At 45.8% G+C, this 17,147-nt stretch overlaps 4 protein-coding genes across 5 annotated transcripts; all 4 read left to right on the top strand.

Annotated features, from left to right (window-relative positions):
• Window positions 1–233: 233 nt before the first annotated feature.
• hsdl1 (hydroxysteroid dehydrogenase like 1) lies at window positions 234–2,870 on the top strand. The gene is made up of 5 exons (XM_086190505.1): window positions 234–769; window positions 1,627–2,072; window positions 2,181–2,264; window positions 2,371–2,508; window positions 2,619–2,870. The coding sequence occupies exons 1-5, from the start codon at window positions 544–546 to the stop codon at window positions 2,688–2,690; spliced, it is 966 nt and encodes a 321-aa protein (XP_086046631.1). The 5' UTR covers window positions 234–543; the 3' UTR covers window positions 2,691–2,870.
• A 2,069-nt stretch (window positions 2,871–4,939) lies between these two features.
• Window positions 4,940–9,545, top strand: gja11 (gap junction protein, alpha 11). Its single transcript, XM_086190429.1, has 4 exons — window positions 4,940–5,002; window positions 6,893–7,045; window positions 7,666–7,851; window positions 8,790–9,545. Exons 2-4 carry the CDS (start codon window positions 6,917–6,919, stop codon window positions 9,393–9,395), a joined length of 921 nt encoding a protein of 306 aa, XP_086046555.1. The 5' UTR covers window positions 4,940–5,002; window positions 6,893–6,916; the 3' UTR covers window positions 9,396–9,545.
• A 1,553-nt stretch (window positions 9,546–11,098) lies between these two features.
• gja13.1 (gap junction protein alpha 13.1) lies at window positions 11,099–12,998 on the top strand. 2 transcript variants are annotated; one of them, XM_086190361.1, is made up of 2 exons: window positions 11,099–11,128; window positions 11,716–12,998. In XM_086190361.1, exon 2 carries the CDS (start codon window positions 11,749–11,751, stop codon window positions 12,595–12,597), a length of 849 nt encoding a protein of 282 aa, XP_086046487.1. In that variant the 5' UTR covers window positions 11,099–11,128; window positions 11,716–11,748; the 3' UTR covers window positions 12,598–12,998. The 2 variants fall into 2 exon arrangements, with proteins under 2 accessions (XP_086046487.1, XP_086046486.1); XM_086190360.1 differs by having other exon boundaries at window positions 11,119–11,264.
• A 972-nt stretch (window positions 12,999–13,970) lies between these two features.
• Window positions 13,971–16,997, top strand: LOC147243281 (gap junction Cx32.2 protein-like). Its single transcript, XM_086190362.1, has 3 exons — window positions 13,971–14,117; window positions 15,015–15,153; window positions 15,855–16,997. Exons 2-3 carry the CDS (start codon window positions 15,025–15,027, stop codon window positions 16,473–16,475), a joined length of 750 nt encoding a protein of 249 aa, XP_086046488.1. The 5' UTR covers window positions 13,971–14,117; window positions 15,015–15,024; the 3' UTR covers window positions 16,476–16,997.
• The last annotated feature ends 150 nt before the right edge of the window (window positions 16,998–17,147 follow it).

The following is a 17,147-nucleotide window of genomic DNA, read 5'->3' as shown; positions in this document are numbered from 1 at the left end:
TCCGATTACAAAATAAGTACACTTATATAAAAACAATGATCATTTATTGTAAAATAAATAAAAAAAAAACTCAAATATAAGAAAGGATCTCTCCATGTCTCATGTTTCTCTCTCCCCTCCCTTCACATCAGATGATATGTTGTTGGACTACAAGTCCCTGGAGAGGAACTACAAATCTTTTCATGGCCTCTTACTGATAAAGTGTCGTTCAATGTTCAATATAAAGACATTCATTCGTATCCTAAAACTATCTGGAGCTGCGATAAACACGTTAGACTGTTTTCTCACGAGGTAATGAACGCAACATTGAGGGGAGCTCAGCGATCACATGACGTCGTTGTTTTGCTTGCTCTTCCGGGTTCCAGATCGGGCGCATCCCTGTGGATTGTGCGTTGGCAGCCTCGTTGGAAATTTGCTAAGAAGTTCGTTTTATTCTGACCTCCGAGCTGCTTCACGTCACACCCGGAAATCGCTACGTGAGATTTAGCAAAAGAAGCGTTAGCTCGCAAAGCAGCATCGACGAGCATCACCAGCGGGGGGACCATGGCGGCTGCGGTGGACAGCTTTGAGTTGTTGTTGAGAGAAATTTCTCGATCGTGCCACTGCTACTACGAAAGCCTGGCCCTGGTGGGGGCTCTGTACACGGCCAGCAGGGTGGCAGTCCTGCTCCAAGACTGCTGCCTGATGGTCCGCGTCCATTTCCTACCCAGACTGATCCCCAACAGGAGGAAGCTGAGCCAGAGATTTGGAGACTGGGCTGTCGTGTATGGTGAGACGCAGGGCAAGGAGTCGTTATTTATCATTCTGTGTTGGCAGTTATTATTATTATTAGTAGTAGTAGTAGTAGTATTAGTAGTAGTAGTATTTACAATAATCTCAGTGACATTTAGGAATCGAGATATGTGTGCATATGACATCCATGTGCTGTTTAGGAAAGGTTTCCCTGTGTTTTCCTCAAGTGTCGTTTACAGGCATGGTACGTGACGTCACAGCTCGCTTGTAGCCAATCGTGGTCCAGTATGCAACTCAATGAAGTGTTGTGTAGAAACTTGGAAGCTTTGTGACACAAATACAAAGCGTGTGGTGTCTTTGTGGTGTAAGACGTTCGATTCCAGTAATTCGATGACGTTTAACTACCTGGATCCAATGAGTCATGTTTCATCTCGGAGGGCGTGGGTGATTCATTGTGGTAGTAAAACCTCCGAAGACACAACAGGCCAAAATTTATGAGAAAGATCCCACCATAGTTTTTCCTCATATTTGCTTTTACCCACTTAACAATTATGTCCTCAGAAGTGATAAATACTGTCAAAAATATCATTGCAATCAATTAAATCCTTATTAGTTATTCACTCGTGTTTCCATAGCTCTGTAAATCTAAAAAAAGAAGCATTTAAACTGGGAAAACACGATTTTGATCAGATATATTTTGGGACCCCTGTTGAAATTAAATACTAGAAATCCAAACTACCGTTTTCCTCCCTTTTGTTTTGTCTGTGTGGTCTTATTGCCCGTAATTAAAAGTCTCTGAATATTCAGAAATCCCAGGTTGTGCGGGAAACAGCTGCCAGCCACCGCTGCTCTGTCCTCCTGATGTCATTCCCGTGTTGTGGTTTGTCTCCCCAGGTGTCTCTGAGCCGGTGGCCAGAGCCTACGCCGAGGAACTGGCCCGGCAGGGACTGAGCATCATTTTCGTCACGCCAGACCACCATCCCATCGAGGACTTCGCTGCATCCCTCTCCCAACGCTATGGAGTGGACACTGTTGTTGTCCCAACTGTCCTCTCTCTGGACCTGGCGTCCATCAAGCCCATCAAGGAGGCATTGAGGGGTAAAGACATCGGCTTCCTGGTCAACTGCGTGGACGAGTCCTCTGCTTCACCCCAGAACCTAATCGATGTCCCCGAACACAGACTGTTGGAGCTGGTGACTAAGAACGTAGCGGTCGCTACTCTGATGACCCGTTTGGTGCTGCCGGGGATGGTGGAGCGCAGCAGAGGAGCCGTGGTCAATATATCATCGGGGGTCTGCTGCAGACCCCTGCCTGGACGGGTGACGCTCGCCGCCTCCACCGTGAGAACAACTCTCTTACTAGAATGACTGAGTGTGTCATCAAAGTGAGAAGAGTGCTTTTTACATTAAAGAACCCATGGGGTGGGGGGGTCTCTGCTGTGCTCTCAGGGCTACCTGGATCATTTCTCCAGAGCTCTTCACCATGAGTGCAGCGGGAAAGGAATCACCGTTCAAAGTCTGATTCCATTACAGGTGAGAAACCTGATACGACCACTAACATTCATCCTGACACGCAACGCAAAAGTCCAGGCAACGCGTGTGCGTCCACTCTTGATCGTATTCGTGTTTTAATGTCTAGATTGCCTCAAGCGAGCGACAGCCGTCATCATCCACCGAAGGCTGGTTCGCGCCGACGCCGGAGGTTTATACTCAGCACGCCGTCTCCACGCTGGGTGTCTCTAACAGGACCACCGGCTACTGGCCTCACACGCTGCAGGTCGGAACACACCACCGTCTGTTTGATGTTTTTACAGTTTCTGACTGCAGTGCTCATGGGTGTAATAGAATATTTGTTGTTTTCTTCTTCTGCTCTGCGTTCTCTCACAGTACGGTTTGATGAGGTGCGTTCCAGAGTGGATTTGGGTTCTGGGCTCTCGGATGTTCATCAGTTCCAGCTGAGAGCTTCTCGCTTCACCTTCAGTTACTAAAGACGTCACTGGGATCTTCTTGTTACTATCATTTGCAGAGTTGTTGCTTCTACAGACTGTGTGTGTGTGTGTGTGTGTGTGTGTGTGTGTGTGTGTGTGTGTGTGTGTGTGTGTGTGTGTGTGTGAGTGAGGCTATAAACAGGATTATACACACCAAGATTAAAGTGAATTTACACATGATTTTATTTTTCTACCTCTATGGAAGGGTTGCAGAATGAAACAGAACTGATGTGAATGCTGGTGAGATCAAACCTTCCCATTATTTATTATTCAAGCAAAGACTTGCACGACGAAGTAAGAGAGCAATTTGCAGCCACACGACCAACCATCGCTATGAGTGTGTGATAAAAGCAGTGTGTTCCCAGGGAGTGAGATGCACTTTGGGGTTTCCTGGTTCCTTCAGGATTGACTGCGTTTCACCAGCTCTGGCCACACCCACACGGCCCGCACAAATGACAACATTAGGACTTGAAAACCACACCCAGCATGCAGAGATACCCTTTTTTTTCCCTTCCTGATTCCATTTCTGATCCTGGATCAGTGACTCAGCCAATGAGGAGTACTGATCCAGTACTGCTCTTACAAATACACGTCGTCACAGTATATAGTAGCGGAATGAAGCCGTAGAACTTGGACGATCTCCGAACTTCAGGCTTGATACTGCACACGTTTGAATGGTGGGATTTTACGCTGTTGAATATTGACACATTACTGATATTTCGCTAGCTCCGCCCACTTATGCTGCATATCTCCATATTTCAGCCAAAAGTGTTGAAAGCATCTCAAGAGATGAATGTAAAATGAGTGAGTTTGTGTTCTCATGGCTTGTTGAGAGGCTGTATGAGGTAAATTTATCTTCAGTTATGGGAGTTCAGGTATGGCTTTGCTGCATTAATACAGGACCCATCATGTCTGTAGTTCATGATTTGAAATCAAAGCGTGGATCGTTGTATCACAGTGTTACCGCAATAAAAGCCTGCGTGTTCCTCTCCTCGTTCTTATTGATTAACCTGAGGCGCTCGCTCGCCTGGGGGGGGTTCGACCTCTGTCTGCCTGCCTTGATGTGTTGATATTAGCTGAAGGACACACACACACACACAAACAGTGTTTTTCTTGTAAAATATCACATTTGTGTAAATCATTTACCACTTCAGAGTTCATCCTGTGACCCCACCCCTCCTGCCCCTGCCCCCCTCAGTCAGACTGTCAGTGAACACGTGTGCTGAGCCAGCAGGACGGCGTCAATCGTCAAACCATAACCAGTCAGTTGAAAGTTTGAAAAAAAACAAAACACAACATCACGCTGAATGAAAACATGAAGTGAGGAAGTACAACTTTGTGGTTGGACGCCTGCGTGTCATGTACTCCGCCACCTAAACCTTTTCTGTTCAGGCTGAAGCGTTTAGAACGGCGGGCGTGCAGGGTTTAATCCCTCATTCATTCATCGCTGGAGAGGGTCAGTTTCCTCCGAGCTCAGCAAAAGTGGAACTTGAAGTCGCTGCCCTGTGACCACCACCAGTTGTGACATCCCAGATGCGTTGGATGCTCCTCCACTTGTTGCACAGTCGTTTGAAACCTCCAGATCCCTGAATGAGCTTCTCAGAGAAGATATCTTGTGTGCACCAGAGAAATAAACCCACACATTCATGTGGAGTGGAATTTTCAGTGAGGGAGAAGAGGAAGTGGTGTTTTCAGGACTTGAATCTGATTAACAGTGTCTTTCTGCACAGTGTCACATTGAAGTCTTTGGTATTCCAGCTCGCCGTCATACATGTGTTGAGGGAATTACAAGCATCACTAAAGAATTCTGAGATCCAGGGTTTACGAGCAGCTTCAGGGAAGAACGAGTACGTCAAGTGTCAGTCGCCTTTCAAACAGTCAGAGAGCTGTGATGTCATCTGCAAGGTCAAGACTTTAAATCTCAGTCTGGTTCAACATGAAGGTGTCGTTACAATTCTCTAAACAATAGTGGCTACCTGTAACTTAGAGTGTTCAAGTTCCTTCCTTGGTCACTCTGACACGTTGCATCCCAGCACAGCACACAGGGAGGTGGATTGGGAGCCTGTCGGTGTTTTTCCAGATATTTCTTGGCCTTAAGCAGCCGTTCTCACTGCAGGTTTCAGGGCTGAAGGTTTGTTGTGGTTAGGATGGTCCCTGATAAGAAGCCACGAGGACAACGAAAGAACGGCCTCTTCTTCTTCTTCTTCTTCTTCACTCGCTTTTCCTCCCTCCACCCAAGGCATCGCTTCAATCCACTGTTTTCTCCGTGGATTTGCTCAGCTGGTAAGTCTCCCCCCCCCCAAAATCAATACACACATTTTTGAGTTGGAATGGAGATGATGATGATGATGATGATGATGATGATGATGATGATGATGATGATGATGATGGGATCTATTCTAGATTATGTGTGGATCTACTCTAGTTAATGTGGGGATCTATTCTAGTTGATGTGGGTATCTATTCTAGATGATGTGTGGATCTATTCTAGTTGATGTGGGGATCTATTCTAGATTATGTGCGGATCTATTCTAGATTATGCTGGATCTATTCTAGATGATGCTGGATCTATTCTAGATGATATGTGGATCTATTCTAGATGATGTGTGGATCTATTCTCAATGATGCTGGATCTATTCTAGATTATGTGTGGATCTATTCTAGATGATGCTGGATCTATTCTAGATGATGTGTGGATCTATTCTAGATGATGCTGGATCTACTCTAGTTGATGCTGTATCTATTCTAGATGATGCTGGGTCTATTCTAGATGATGTGTGGATCTACTCTAGTTGATGTGTGGATCTATCCTTGTTGATGTGTGGATCTATTCTAGTTGATGTGTGGATCTATTCTAGATGATGTGTGGATCTATTCTAGTTGATGTGTGGATCTACTCTAGTTGATGTGTGGATCTATTCTAGTTGATGTGTGGATCTACTCTAGTTGATGTGTGGATCTATTCTAGATGATGTGTGGATCTATTCTAGATGATGTGTGGATCTATTCTAGTTGATGTGTGGATCTATTCTAGATGATGTGTGGATCTATTCTAGATGATGTGTGGATCTATTCTAGATGATGTGTGGATCTATTCTAGATGATGTGTGGATCTATTCTAGTTGATGTGTGGATCTATTCTAGTTGATGTGTGGATCTATTCTATCAGATTCTACATCGTCAACGAAGACTAGAAAGGCCTGAAGATTTATGTTGTCATACTAACATGTTTGCAATTTGTGCAGGAGGAAGAAAGTTAAATGTACAATCTGACACAGCGTCGCAGAAACCAGACTTGTTGTTTTTTTGATAGTCGTATGTGCTTTACAAATCTCATCAAATTAAAACTAGAAAAAAACAGCCTGTTAAGATCGTTTCTTTTACTCGTAAAATGAGAACAATGACTGTTGATTTGAATGATTAACACGTGTAAATGAAATCTGATATTCAAACAGGAGTTTCTGCCAACGCTGCAGCCTTTATCCACTCAGAATTTCAGTTCAGTGTCTACTGTCTTTCTTTTTTCTTTTTCCTCTGAGTATTCGCAGTGGTTGGTATCAGCCAAGGTTAAGGTGTCCACGGCCAGATAAGTATGTTGGAGAGACTTGGAATCACCAGCTGTGGCCTCTATCAGCAAACTCCCACGATAAACCTCGTCAGTTCAAGTCTGCTCCAACTTACTGCTAACTCAAATTTAAAAATGGGAGAAGATCATGCTTGACATGCTGAGAGGGGAAGTGACCCCCCCCCCCCCCCCTGAGGATGTTTTATGGGGGGGGGGGGGTGGCAAACATGAGGATAATCCTTTCAAATATTGGTTAATATAAATTTGTTGCTCCGCTCTTTGGGCACCTGTTGCATGTCGGACCATTAATGGGGGGGTAGTTCATCGTCCATCTAAGGATCCTGTACTTTGTTTACAGTGATTGTTTCTTTTAGAATCCTAAATTCCAAATTATAATTGCAAATAAAAGTGGTTTTCATATTTTTCCCGAATTCATTTCGGTGCAAAATGTCTGAGACATATTAATATTTGAAGAAAAAAAACCACATGTCCCATAATTCCTTTCACCCCATCACAACCTAGATTTCCAAAAACATTTGGAGATCGCGCTATTCGACTGCTGTGTTTGTGTAAGAGTCTGAATGGATCACATTTGTCTCCTCACACAGAAAGCAGGACAACTGGCGACTGAAATGGGTGAATGGGATCTTCTGGGTCGCCTGCTGGATAAAGTGCAGAGCCACTCCACTGTTATCGGAAAGGTCTGGCTCACGGTGCTGTTCGTCTTCCGTATACTGGTCCTGAGCACCGGCGCTGAGCGGGTCTGGTCACATGTTCACATTTATCAATATGCTCATTGTCTGACCACTTCAGGAAGCTGAGGCCCACAAAGACTGGCTAGTTAGCTTTGCACAATGAATGGTAGTGGGTGGGAAGTGTTAGCATCTTCGTTCTCTCTGAAGTCGGCCACGATTAGCAGCAGCCATCGCTCTTCTAGTCATCAGCAAACATTTGGTTTTGCAAGTTGAAACTTTGAGGTGCTTTTTATTAAATCCGTGAAACAAGTCGGTTACACTTTTAATTGTAAAGTCGCAACATCTTGCAACCGTAAATCAATAAACCTAAATGTGTTCATGCAGGCAAAGACCGGTTTGGAGAAAAGTGTATTTGACCTGTGACGAAAGTATGCCAACATTTCCCATCCATTTCCATTCATTGTGCTAGGCTAGCTAGCAGTGAGCTTGTCTCTGTGGGTCTCGGCTCTCACACAGCAAAGCAAAGTGAAAGGTATCGATCTTGTTGCCTCGCAGCAGATCATTGCTTTGAAAATGTCTCAAATTGTGACAAAGCTTGGTTTTATAAGTCACAAAAATTGTCTGCGCAAAAGTCATAGTCATTTCTATGGTCTACGGCCTTCTCTCTGTCCTCTGAACTGATCCAGGTGTGGGGCGATGAACAGTCCGACTTTGTGTGCAACACCAAGCAGCCCGGCTGTGACAACGTCTGCTACGACCTTGCTTTCCCCATCTCTCACATCCGCTTTTGGGCTCTTCAGATTATCGCCGTGGCAACGCCGAAGCTGCTTTATCTGGGCCACGTCCTTCATGTGATCCACGCTGAGAAGAAGGTCGGTTGCGGTGTCGCGATACCCACACTGATAGCTGCTTGGCTCGAGAGGAACGTGAACGTGATAGTAGAAACACAACACATTTACTTTCCAAAGATATCGTGAGAACATTTGGTTAAGGAGATCCGTCGGCCTCCATCTCTCTGGATCTGTTCACTTCTACTTCATTTATACTAACTGGATCTGGACTGAAGCTCCCAATAAACTTCACGGAGAGTGGACTCGTGCGTGGCTGAATGCTTGGAGGGTTTTTAGGAGCTGCACAGCATGTTTTGGTGTCCTAGTGCAGTAGTTTGGCACCGGGATGAAGTCCGGGAAGAAAACAAAAACTGAAGGCAAAACGATTTACAGTTGTGCAGGAAGTCCTCGCGATAGCCAAATCATGTGATTTACACCATAGATGAGCATTTATACATCTGCAGTGTGACTGGATCATGTTTCTTTGTGTACTATCAACAGGAACTGTGACATTACGAGGTGAACCAAAGCTGCTGTGGTCTACGATGCAACGTGTAGTTACGTTTTTAGGAAGGCGCGTGTCAAGCTAAGCTAGGTTACGCTGCCGGTTTGACGCACCGCCGTAAAATTACCCTTCGTACATGCAGTTCCCTCGTCTCAAAGTCAAGAGATTTTCAGTTAAATGCCGGAAAATAAAATGCGGTTCCCGCAGGCTTAAGATATTCAAACTTTCTGTTCTATGGCAAGTTGTAAATATCACAATTGTTTTTATGTGTCTTGAAAACAGCAGTTGCTTTTAAGTGGTTAGACAAGACTACAGAGGTTGTTGCACAGATTGAACTTCGTCACACCGTAAACAGATAAGTGTGGTGACGCTGAAGTCATGCGCCCCAGATTGGGTGTCTGTTCATAGCACATCCTCAGCTTTGTACTGCTAATGGCAACTCGATGACATTCTTCTCTTGCCCTGTCAATCGAAGGTGAAGGAGAGGATGCAGAAGCAGGCGGAGGTGGACGATCAAGCCACTCTGTTCCTCAGGAGGACGTACAAAGTCCCCAAGTACACCAAGAGCAGCGGCAAGGTCAGCATCCGTGGCCGTCTCCTTCGCAGCTACGTCCTCCATCTGGTGGCCAAGATTGCCCTAGAGGTTTTATTCATCGTGGGTCAGTACTTTCTTTACGGGTTCACCCTCGAGACGCGCTTCGTGTGCGTCAGATTCCCGTGTCCTCACAGTGTGGACTGCTTCCTGTCAAGGCCTACGGAGAAATCCGTCATCATCTGGTTCATGCTGGTGTCAGCGGTCGTCTCCCTTGTTCTCAGCGTGGTGGAGCTGTTGTATCTGTGTGTGAAAGCCGTGAAGGAGTGCATGGCGAGGAGGCAGAACTACACCGTGACCCCCGTGACGCCTCCTCTTTCAGACAGGAAAGCTTACAGAAACAGGGACGAGATAATCCAGAATTGTGTCAACCTGGAGGTGGAGCTGCAGGGGCGAAAGTTAGGGGTGAACGGGGTCACGGGCCGGCTGAACGAGGTAGCAAACAAAGTACTGAACGAGAGCAACAACATGGAGGAGGTTCATATCTGAGGCCAGAGGCGGTGAAACGTCCACATGCCTCCGGTTGTGTGCTTTGGCTCCGGGGGAGCGAAGTGGGTGTGATGGCAGGAGAGGAACCAGCTTCTGTAAACAAGACTCGCTCACATGAAAACCATGACCCCAGGGGAACTGAACAGTTCCGTAAGTCTCACAGTGTACGTGTCACTCCTTTGAGACATTTATCTTACACTAATTTTGGGCAATGTTTTGATTCAATAAACACCTTTTCACCATTTCAAGATTCAGATCTTTTCCATTGTACTGTTGTCCATTTGCATTTAGGGTTTGTTTGAATCCTGCAACGTTCTTGTTTAAATTTGCATTTAAAAGCTGCATTTATCCAAAACACAGAACTGATGATTTGATACATCGATGATTTGCAAAAATGTGCTCTTTCTGTAACGCATACGTTCAATCCATTAAAGTCGCACTTCACCCAGAAATGAGCGTTGGTTCATTCGTAACTCACAATTAGATGTCCTGAATTCATGTTATTTTTGTTATTTTTGATATTTATAAATGAAGTCCGTCCATCAATAGCAGATGCAGAACAAAACATTTGCTGTGTGTGTGTGTGTGTGTGTGTGTGTGTGTGTGTGTGTGTGTGTTTTGTGAGGGTTGAGCCAGCAGGGCTCTCGTGTACTCGCCCTGTTGCCCGTACAGTTGCATTGCACGATGCGCAGAAGTCAAACATCTGCGGTCTGGCATTGAGTCCAGGCCCGCGCATGTTAGCGAGGAAGCTAAAACTCACGGCTGCCAGCATCAGCCGCCTGCTTGCCATGAATACGATGAATGACCTCATCGCTGCGCATCCTGGAGAGTTAAACGTGTTGTGTCTTTCTTTCACTCCCTTCCAGAAAAACCTGCGTGGTCTAGTCAGCCTGAGTCAGGCAGATCAAGACCTTTACAGCACGAGAAATGTTTACGCTCGAACGCGGGTAAACACTCTTGACCAGAGGGGCCGCCAAAGTCAACGCTAATTGAAAGTTCGTAGTAGCTGCTTTACATAGGTCTAGACCACTTATCCATTTAGGATTGTGGGGGGTGGAGCCTATCCCAGCTGACATTGGTTGAGAGGCGGGGTTCACTCTGGATGGGTCACCAGTCCGTCGCAGGGCCATCAGGAGCAATTTAGGGCTCAGTATCTTGCTCAAGGACACTTGGACACGGTCACCAGGGGAAGTGAGGATGGAACCAGCGACCCTTCAGTTGCTAGACGGCCACGCTACCACTGAGCCGCACCGCCCCATAAGATGAATGCTCTGATGAAAAAAAAAAAGACAGATCATTCCCAAAATAAAACCCCAAAGAGAAATGTTTAAAGCTTTGTGAATTCAGAGTCCAGATGTTTCAGCCCCAAACTCAAAATACTGAGAAGAATCAAAAAGTGATGCTAAAGCGCTTCAGTGGTACTGAAATCATTCATCACCGCGGTGAATAAACAGAGGAGAGACGAGGCTTCACCTGTCACCGCTTCCGTCAAAACGCACGTCTTCTGTTTGTTTTCAAGCATTTAACAGAGAAAGACCTGGGCTCCCAAACATGGCACCTGTCAATTATTACTCACTGATCCTCCCCACAAGTCTTGTTGCTCCAGGAGAGGGGGGGGAGGGGGGGGGGACATGTGACCACAACGCAAGATGTGTGTTGTGCAATGTTGAAAATTCAAGGTACAACTTTTCAGCGAGCGATCCGTCCCAGAGCCGCTCTGACCAGGTCATCAGGTAGGATGTCTGCCGCTCTCCGCTGCTAATCACCGCTCATTTGATGGCTTGTAGGATTTCTGAAGGCAAAGGAAAGGGAACTGTGACTGTGACTAAACAGGAGAAGTTCCTTCAGTCAGAGTTTACCCTCTGAATGGTCAGCATACTTTTCTTTTCTTTTCTTTTTACACTGGTTCATCTGCGCAACCATGTCTTGTTTTAACTAACTTTAGTTCGCCCGTTATTTGTTTTAGTTTATAATTATGTTAGGCAGAATATCAAAGAAAGCTTTTTGGAGTGAATATGACTTTTTTTTTCCCCGGGGGGTGGGGGGGTGTATTTGTTGTCTTGTGTTCTTCCAATAAGCCTAAAAAAAAAAAAAAGATCAGCACAAAAATTAATTCCTGGTTTCTGATTACTCGATGATGATTGAGAAACTATTGCCCAACCATGTAATGATTCAGAGCCTCCCTTCCTTCCACAGTTAAGCATTAAAATCAATGTTTATTTTAAGTAGAAAAATTAGCCAAATGCAGCATATTGATTTCATACGTGTTTAATGTTTCAGTTCATATTTGCTCTTGAATATCAAATCTCCTTTTCTCCAGTTGTAGATCGGTTCTTGAACATCTCCACCAAAGATGGGAGACTGGGGGTTCTTGTCTTCCTTGCTGGACAAGGTCCAGTCCCACTCTACAGTCATCGGAAAGATCTGGATGACGGTCCTCTTCTTGTTCCGGATTATGGTTCTCGGTGCCGGTGCTGAGAGCGTCTGGGGCGATGAGCAGTCGGACTTCATCTGCAACACCCAACAACCTGGTTGTGAAAACGTCTGCTACGACTGGACCTTCCCCATCTCGCACATCCGCTTCTGGGTTCTCCAGATTATCTTTGTCTCCACGCCAACGCTGATCTACCTGGGCCACGCCGTGCACGTCATCCACAAAGAGAACAAAATGAGGGAGTACCTCGCCGCTGGAACCCAGCAGCTCAAAGCCCCCAAATACACTGACGAAAAGGGACATGTGAAGATCAAGGGGAACCTGCTGGGGAGCTACCTGACCCAGCTCATTTTCAAGATCGCCATCGAGGCGGGCTTCATCGTGGGCCAGTACTACCTGTACGGCTTCGTCATGGTCCCCATGTTCCCCTGCTCAAAGGAACCCTGCCCTTTCACGGTGGAGTGCTACATGTCGCGGCCCACAGAAAAGACCATCTTCATCATCTTCATGCTGGCCGTGGCCTGCGTCTCCCTGCTTCTCAACGTCATCGAGGTGTTCTACTTGATCGGTAGCAGATGCAGGTCCAGATCCCACGCACGGAAGGTCACCTCAGCGGCGAACCCCGCCAGCCTGCCAGGCCCCCGCTGGGCGGCTATAGATGAAGCGCTGAAGCAGAACAAGCTCAACCTGGAGACGGAGGGCAGCCAGAGTATCGGCGGGAGCCTGGACGGAGCCAAAGAGGAGAAGCAGCTCCTGAGCGGCCATTAGAACTCGCCGCTGAGACTCTTACCATCCATGCAGGGGTCCCTGGCTCTGATTAATCCCAGACGCTGACGGGAGCATTGAAATAACATGAACTGATGAGCGTGTTCATGAGCCTCCTTGTTGTCGGGGTTTTTGTACACTGTAAACGTAAACCTAATCATACAGGTGCAACATGGTTGTTATATTTATGTTTATATCCGTTCACTTGTAAATCTGTGAATAAAGCAGGTGGTGAATCTTCTTTTAAGTTATTAAATGTTCATGTTATGACAACAATTTGCTGGCTGAAAAATAGTAATGATGATGATGATGATGATGATGATGATGATGAAGATGAAGATGATGATGAAGAACCTCTTTCTGTTGCAGTTTTCATGCTGTTGTGTTTTTAATAAAGGATTAAAATTTGATATCAAAACAATACTGCGTCATCGATGGGTTCATTATTTTTAGACGGCAGGTGCCGACATGGAGGTCGTTCCTCGAAACCTCGTCTTTCTAACAGCTCTCTCTGTTTACTGGGTAGCAACGAAGCTTCGGAGCAAAAAGTCTCACTGATGTACGTTTTTATGAGAATGTTAATCGTGGGAAATCACATTGTCCTTGGGCTCATCGTGACTCTTTGAAATGAGGCATTTTGTGCTGCTGCGACAGGCAATTAAGACGCACAGCAAAGATATTCTATTATCAAGGAAGGCCACGACACAATCCCATGTTTGGGAGGCTTAAACCGGTGGGGATGTGCCATTTTTGCTTCGAAATGATCACGCATGGAGACTGGAGTCCACGCTGGTGACTCACATAAATGAGGAGGCTGACTGACTGCTGTCAGCGCGACGGAGTGGACTTGTTGTGAAGTCAGAGACGCGACACGTGAATGGAGTGGAAAGAAAGCCTCAGGCAGCAATCAACTGCGTGACGGAATCACGCATCGCACACAAAGTCAACGTGTTTCAGCTCGGTCCAAAAATTCCTGCAACAAAAGCATCTTTGTGACGCTCATCACATTTTATTTGTTCTCACATTCTGAACAAAAAAAAGAAAACGTTCTGTTGATACGGTATCCAAAAAAAAAAAGTAGCGGGACGTGGCTGCAGGGGGGTCACACTGCACCGGCGTTTGGACTCACGAATGCTGACTTTACACTTAAACAACCTAAAACACACACAAAAAATAACACGAGTTACATAATGACGATAACGGTGCCCTCAGTGACTCAAAATATCAGATCAGAACGTTACCATGACACCATTTATGACATCACCAATCATTTACCAGTGCCTTCTTGTCAGTTATCAGCCTCCAACTCCCCCCACCCACCCAAAAAAAAATTGCCCACCAGAGTTTTATCATTTCCAGACAATGTTCATGACAACGTGACAAACTCACCACTTGCGCAATTTCCCGCAGGGTTCAAGGTGCCGCAGGCGGGTTTGTGTGGGAGCGCTGCGCTCGCGGCCATTCAGCTCAGCGGCAGGGGAGCAGCGCGTTTGTCTGCGTGAGGAGGCCTTCAACACTCAGAGGTGAGCCCAGCTTCCCTTCTCACATTCATCACATCATACCCTCCACTGTCGGATCACACCTGAAGTATTCAGTAAGAAGAATAAGAATAAGAATAAGAATAAGAATAAGAATAAGAATAAGAATAAGAAGGTAATCATGACGGTTGCGTTCCGGGTCCTGATGGGGCATCCAGTTCTAGCAAACCCTGATCAGGATGGAACGAATTCCCCCGGTTAATAACTGGATGCCACTGGGACACTCAAGTGCCTCATTTCGCAGTTGCAGCTCATGATCCCACATCTATCGCCACGAAAGAAGAAAGAAGTTACTTTGTCATGTCTCCACTTGATCGCTCTGCCTTTGCTTTCCAGAGATTTTACAACCTCAGACTTAAACAACTCGTCAGCCACAGTCAGACGCTCACTTTGTAAAAACATTAAATTTATGCTTTCGAGAGCATCTGAGGCAGCGGGAGCAGAGCAAGAGGATGAACCCGCTCGAGCAGAGGCGAAGAACGGCACGCATAACTTTCGGCGGGATGAAGTCAAAGTAGTTTATATAAAATTCATCTGTTGTGCCCACAAAACCTGAAGCCAGTTTAACAGCTTCAACTTCGTCAGCCACCAAAAATAAACCTAACGATTGATCGAGAGATCGGAAGTGATTTCACGTTGATATTTTTTTTTTCATTTCATGCGCTTTTATTTGCTTGTTGCGTCTTTTCCCTTGCGCCTATTTGGGGAAATGTACAATATGCGCGTGTTTCTGGCCGGGCCAGAGGTCAGATCTGCGGTTGTGCTGCAGTCAGCTGCAGTCCAGAGTTGGGTTTTGGAATCTGACTGATTTAATGGCAGAAGGAGGAGAGGAAAAAAAAAAACTGGCAATTAATTTGGAGACATTTCCACTTCGCCCCCCAGATCAGAAGCCATGGGAGAGTGGGGTTTTCTGTCGTCCCTGCTGGACAAGGTGCAGTCGCACTCCACGGTCATCGGGAAGGTCTGGCTCAGCGTGCTGTTCATCTTCAGGATCATGATCCTCGGAGCCGGAGCGGAGAAGGTTCGGCATTTATTCATTTTCAGCAGTCTGGCACACAAACGATGCTAACGTTGAGAAACTTCGCAGGTTGATTTGTGACAATTCCTTTTTTTTCTTTCTTTTTAAAAAAAAAAATCATACTGAAAATGTTCACCTTCACCGTTATCAGTCTTTCTGTTTTCCTCACCCGCTCCCCCGTCCCAGAAATCCAACTCTTTAACTTGAAAATATTCACGTTTCAAACGGTTGCTGGTTGTTAAAAGTTGCTGGTAACGTTGGCGACAAGCGAGCGTTGGTCCATCTCATCTCGCCACACTCAACCTCGTTCCGTCCACGTGTAGTTTGAACCAACAAGCAGGAAAGCGGGACTATGGTGGGGGTGCAGTGGTCAGCACATGTTCTCTCCGGTACTCCGGCTTCCTCCCACGGTCCAAAGACGTCAATCTTTTTCGACAACATTTTTCACTCTTTTCAAATGCATTTGCTGTGTTTTTGACATCAAACATAGGATGGAAAACCCTTTTCTACTTGTACGGTAGAAATGGACACCTGAGGTTAATATGCTGCCCCCTGCTGGTCTGGAGTAAACAGAGTTGGCCAAAACTTACAAATAGAGTCTTTAATGTATTCGACATTGGTTTTAAATGGCCATGATGCCTCGGGGTTTGTTAGTTAGAGGATTCTTGCAGCATGTACAGACATTAATCCTCTCGTCATTACAGGTGTGGGGAGACGAACAATCCAAAATGATCTGCAACACCAAACAGCCCGGTTGCAAGAACGTCTGCTACGACCAAGCCTTCCCCATCTCCCACATTCGATTCTGGGTCCTCCAGATCATCTTTGTCTCAACACCAACGCTGATCTACCTTGGTCACGTTCTCCATGTCATCCACAAAGAGAACAAGCTAAGAGAGTACATGCAGAAGAACTCCGGGGGCGGTGTTGTCAAAGTTCCCAAGTACTCTGATGAAAAAGGCCACGTGAAGATTAAAGGCAACCTACTGGGAAACTACATGACCTCCATTGTGTTCAGAATCCTTCTGGAGGTGGCGTTTATTGTCGGCCAGTATTATCTGTACGGGTTTGTTATGGAGGCGAGAATCGTGTGCTCCCGAGCCCCTTGTCCCTTCACCGTAGAGTGCTTCATGTCTCGACCCACCGAGAAAACCATCTTCATCATCTTCATGCTTGTGGTAGCTTGCATCTCCGTCCTGCTCAATGTGGTGGAGATCTTCTACCTGGCGTGTTCTCGCACCTCCAGACGCAAGTCGAAGGCGCTGCCGTCAGCTGTTCTCACGCTCCAGCCCGGTCTAAAGAATAGCAGTTACAGTAAAGCTTGAGGAACTCCGTCCGCTGTCAAGCCAGAGTGTCACACAGTCACCCTGCAAACGGGAGGGGAGATGCCTCGAATCAGGGTGACCTGCTGGAGACGTTCCAGTTCCGGATTTTGCTTCCTGACTAATTTTTATTTGAGGCTTCAAATATTCCTAAACAAAAACATGGCACAAACAGTGGCAGAGGTTCATTTTGTTATTTCTTCCTTTGTCCCATGTGAACCGGGTTTAATTGTGTAACCCGACTGCAGTGTGAGGTGAATATCAGAAGAACCCGATCACGTCGATTATTCATGACTGCAGGGATTGACTTGTACAAATCATATTTAAAGAGACTTAATGTCACGCCAGTTGCTTCCTTGTTCTTAACATGTGTGTAACGGCCGTGTTAACGTCTGAATTACATGTTTTGCTAAATGCTGGTTTTTTATAACTGTAAATATTTTGATTCTAAATTTTTAAAAACTGGGTTTTTTGTATTTCAATGTAACTATACATGTATTTTGTTTAAAATTGACAGATAACTTAATAAACATATTCAGAAAAAAAGTTGTTTACTGTGCTTTTTACACTTTGTGAAAACAATTCCAACTGCTGTATCTGAGTTTTCCTTCTGCACGTCACCGTTTCTTTTTGTTGTTGTTGTTGTTTTGCACACGTATTAATAATTTCCTGGTA

The sequence above is a fragment of the Aulostomus chinensis genome, chromosome 20 (assembly GCF_037954235.1).
Source record: "Aulostomus chinensis isolate RoL2024-O1b breed Wild chromosome 20, RoL_Achi_v1.0, whole genome shotgun sequence".
Lineage (NCBI taxonomy): Eukaryota > Metazoa > Chordata > Actinopteri > Syngnathiformes > Aulostomidae > Aulostomus > Aulostomus chinensis.
Note: the sequence above shows the minus strand (reverse complement) of the source record. Positions and strands in the feature narration are given on the sequence as shown.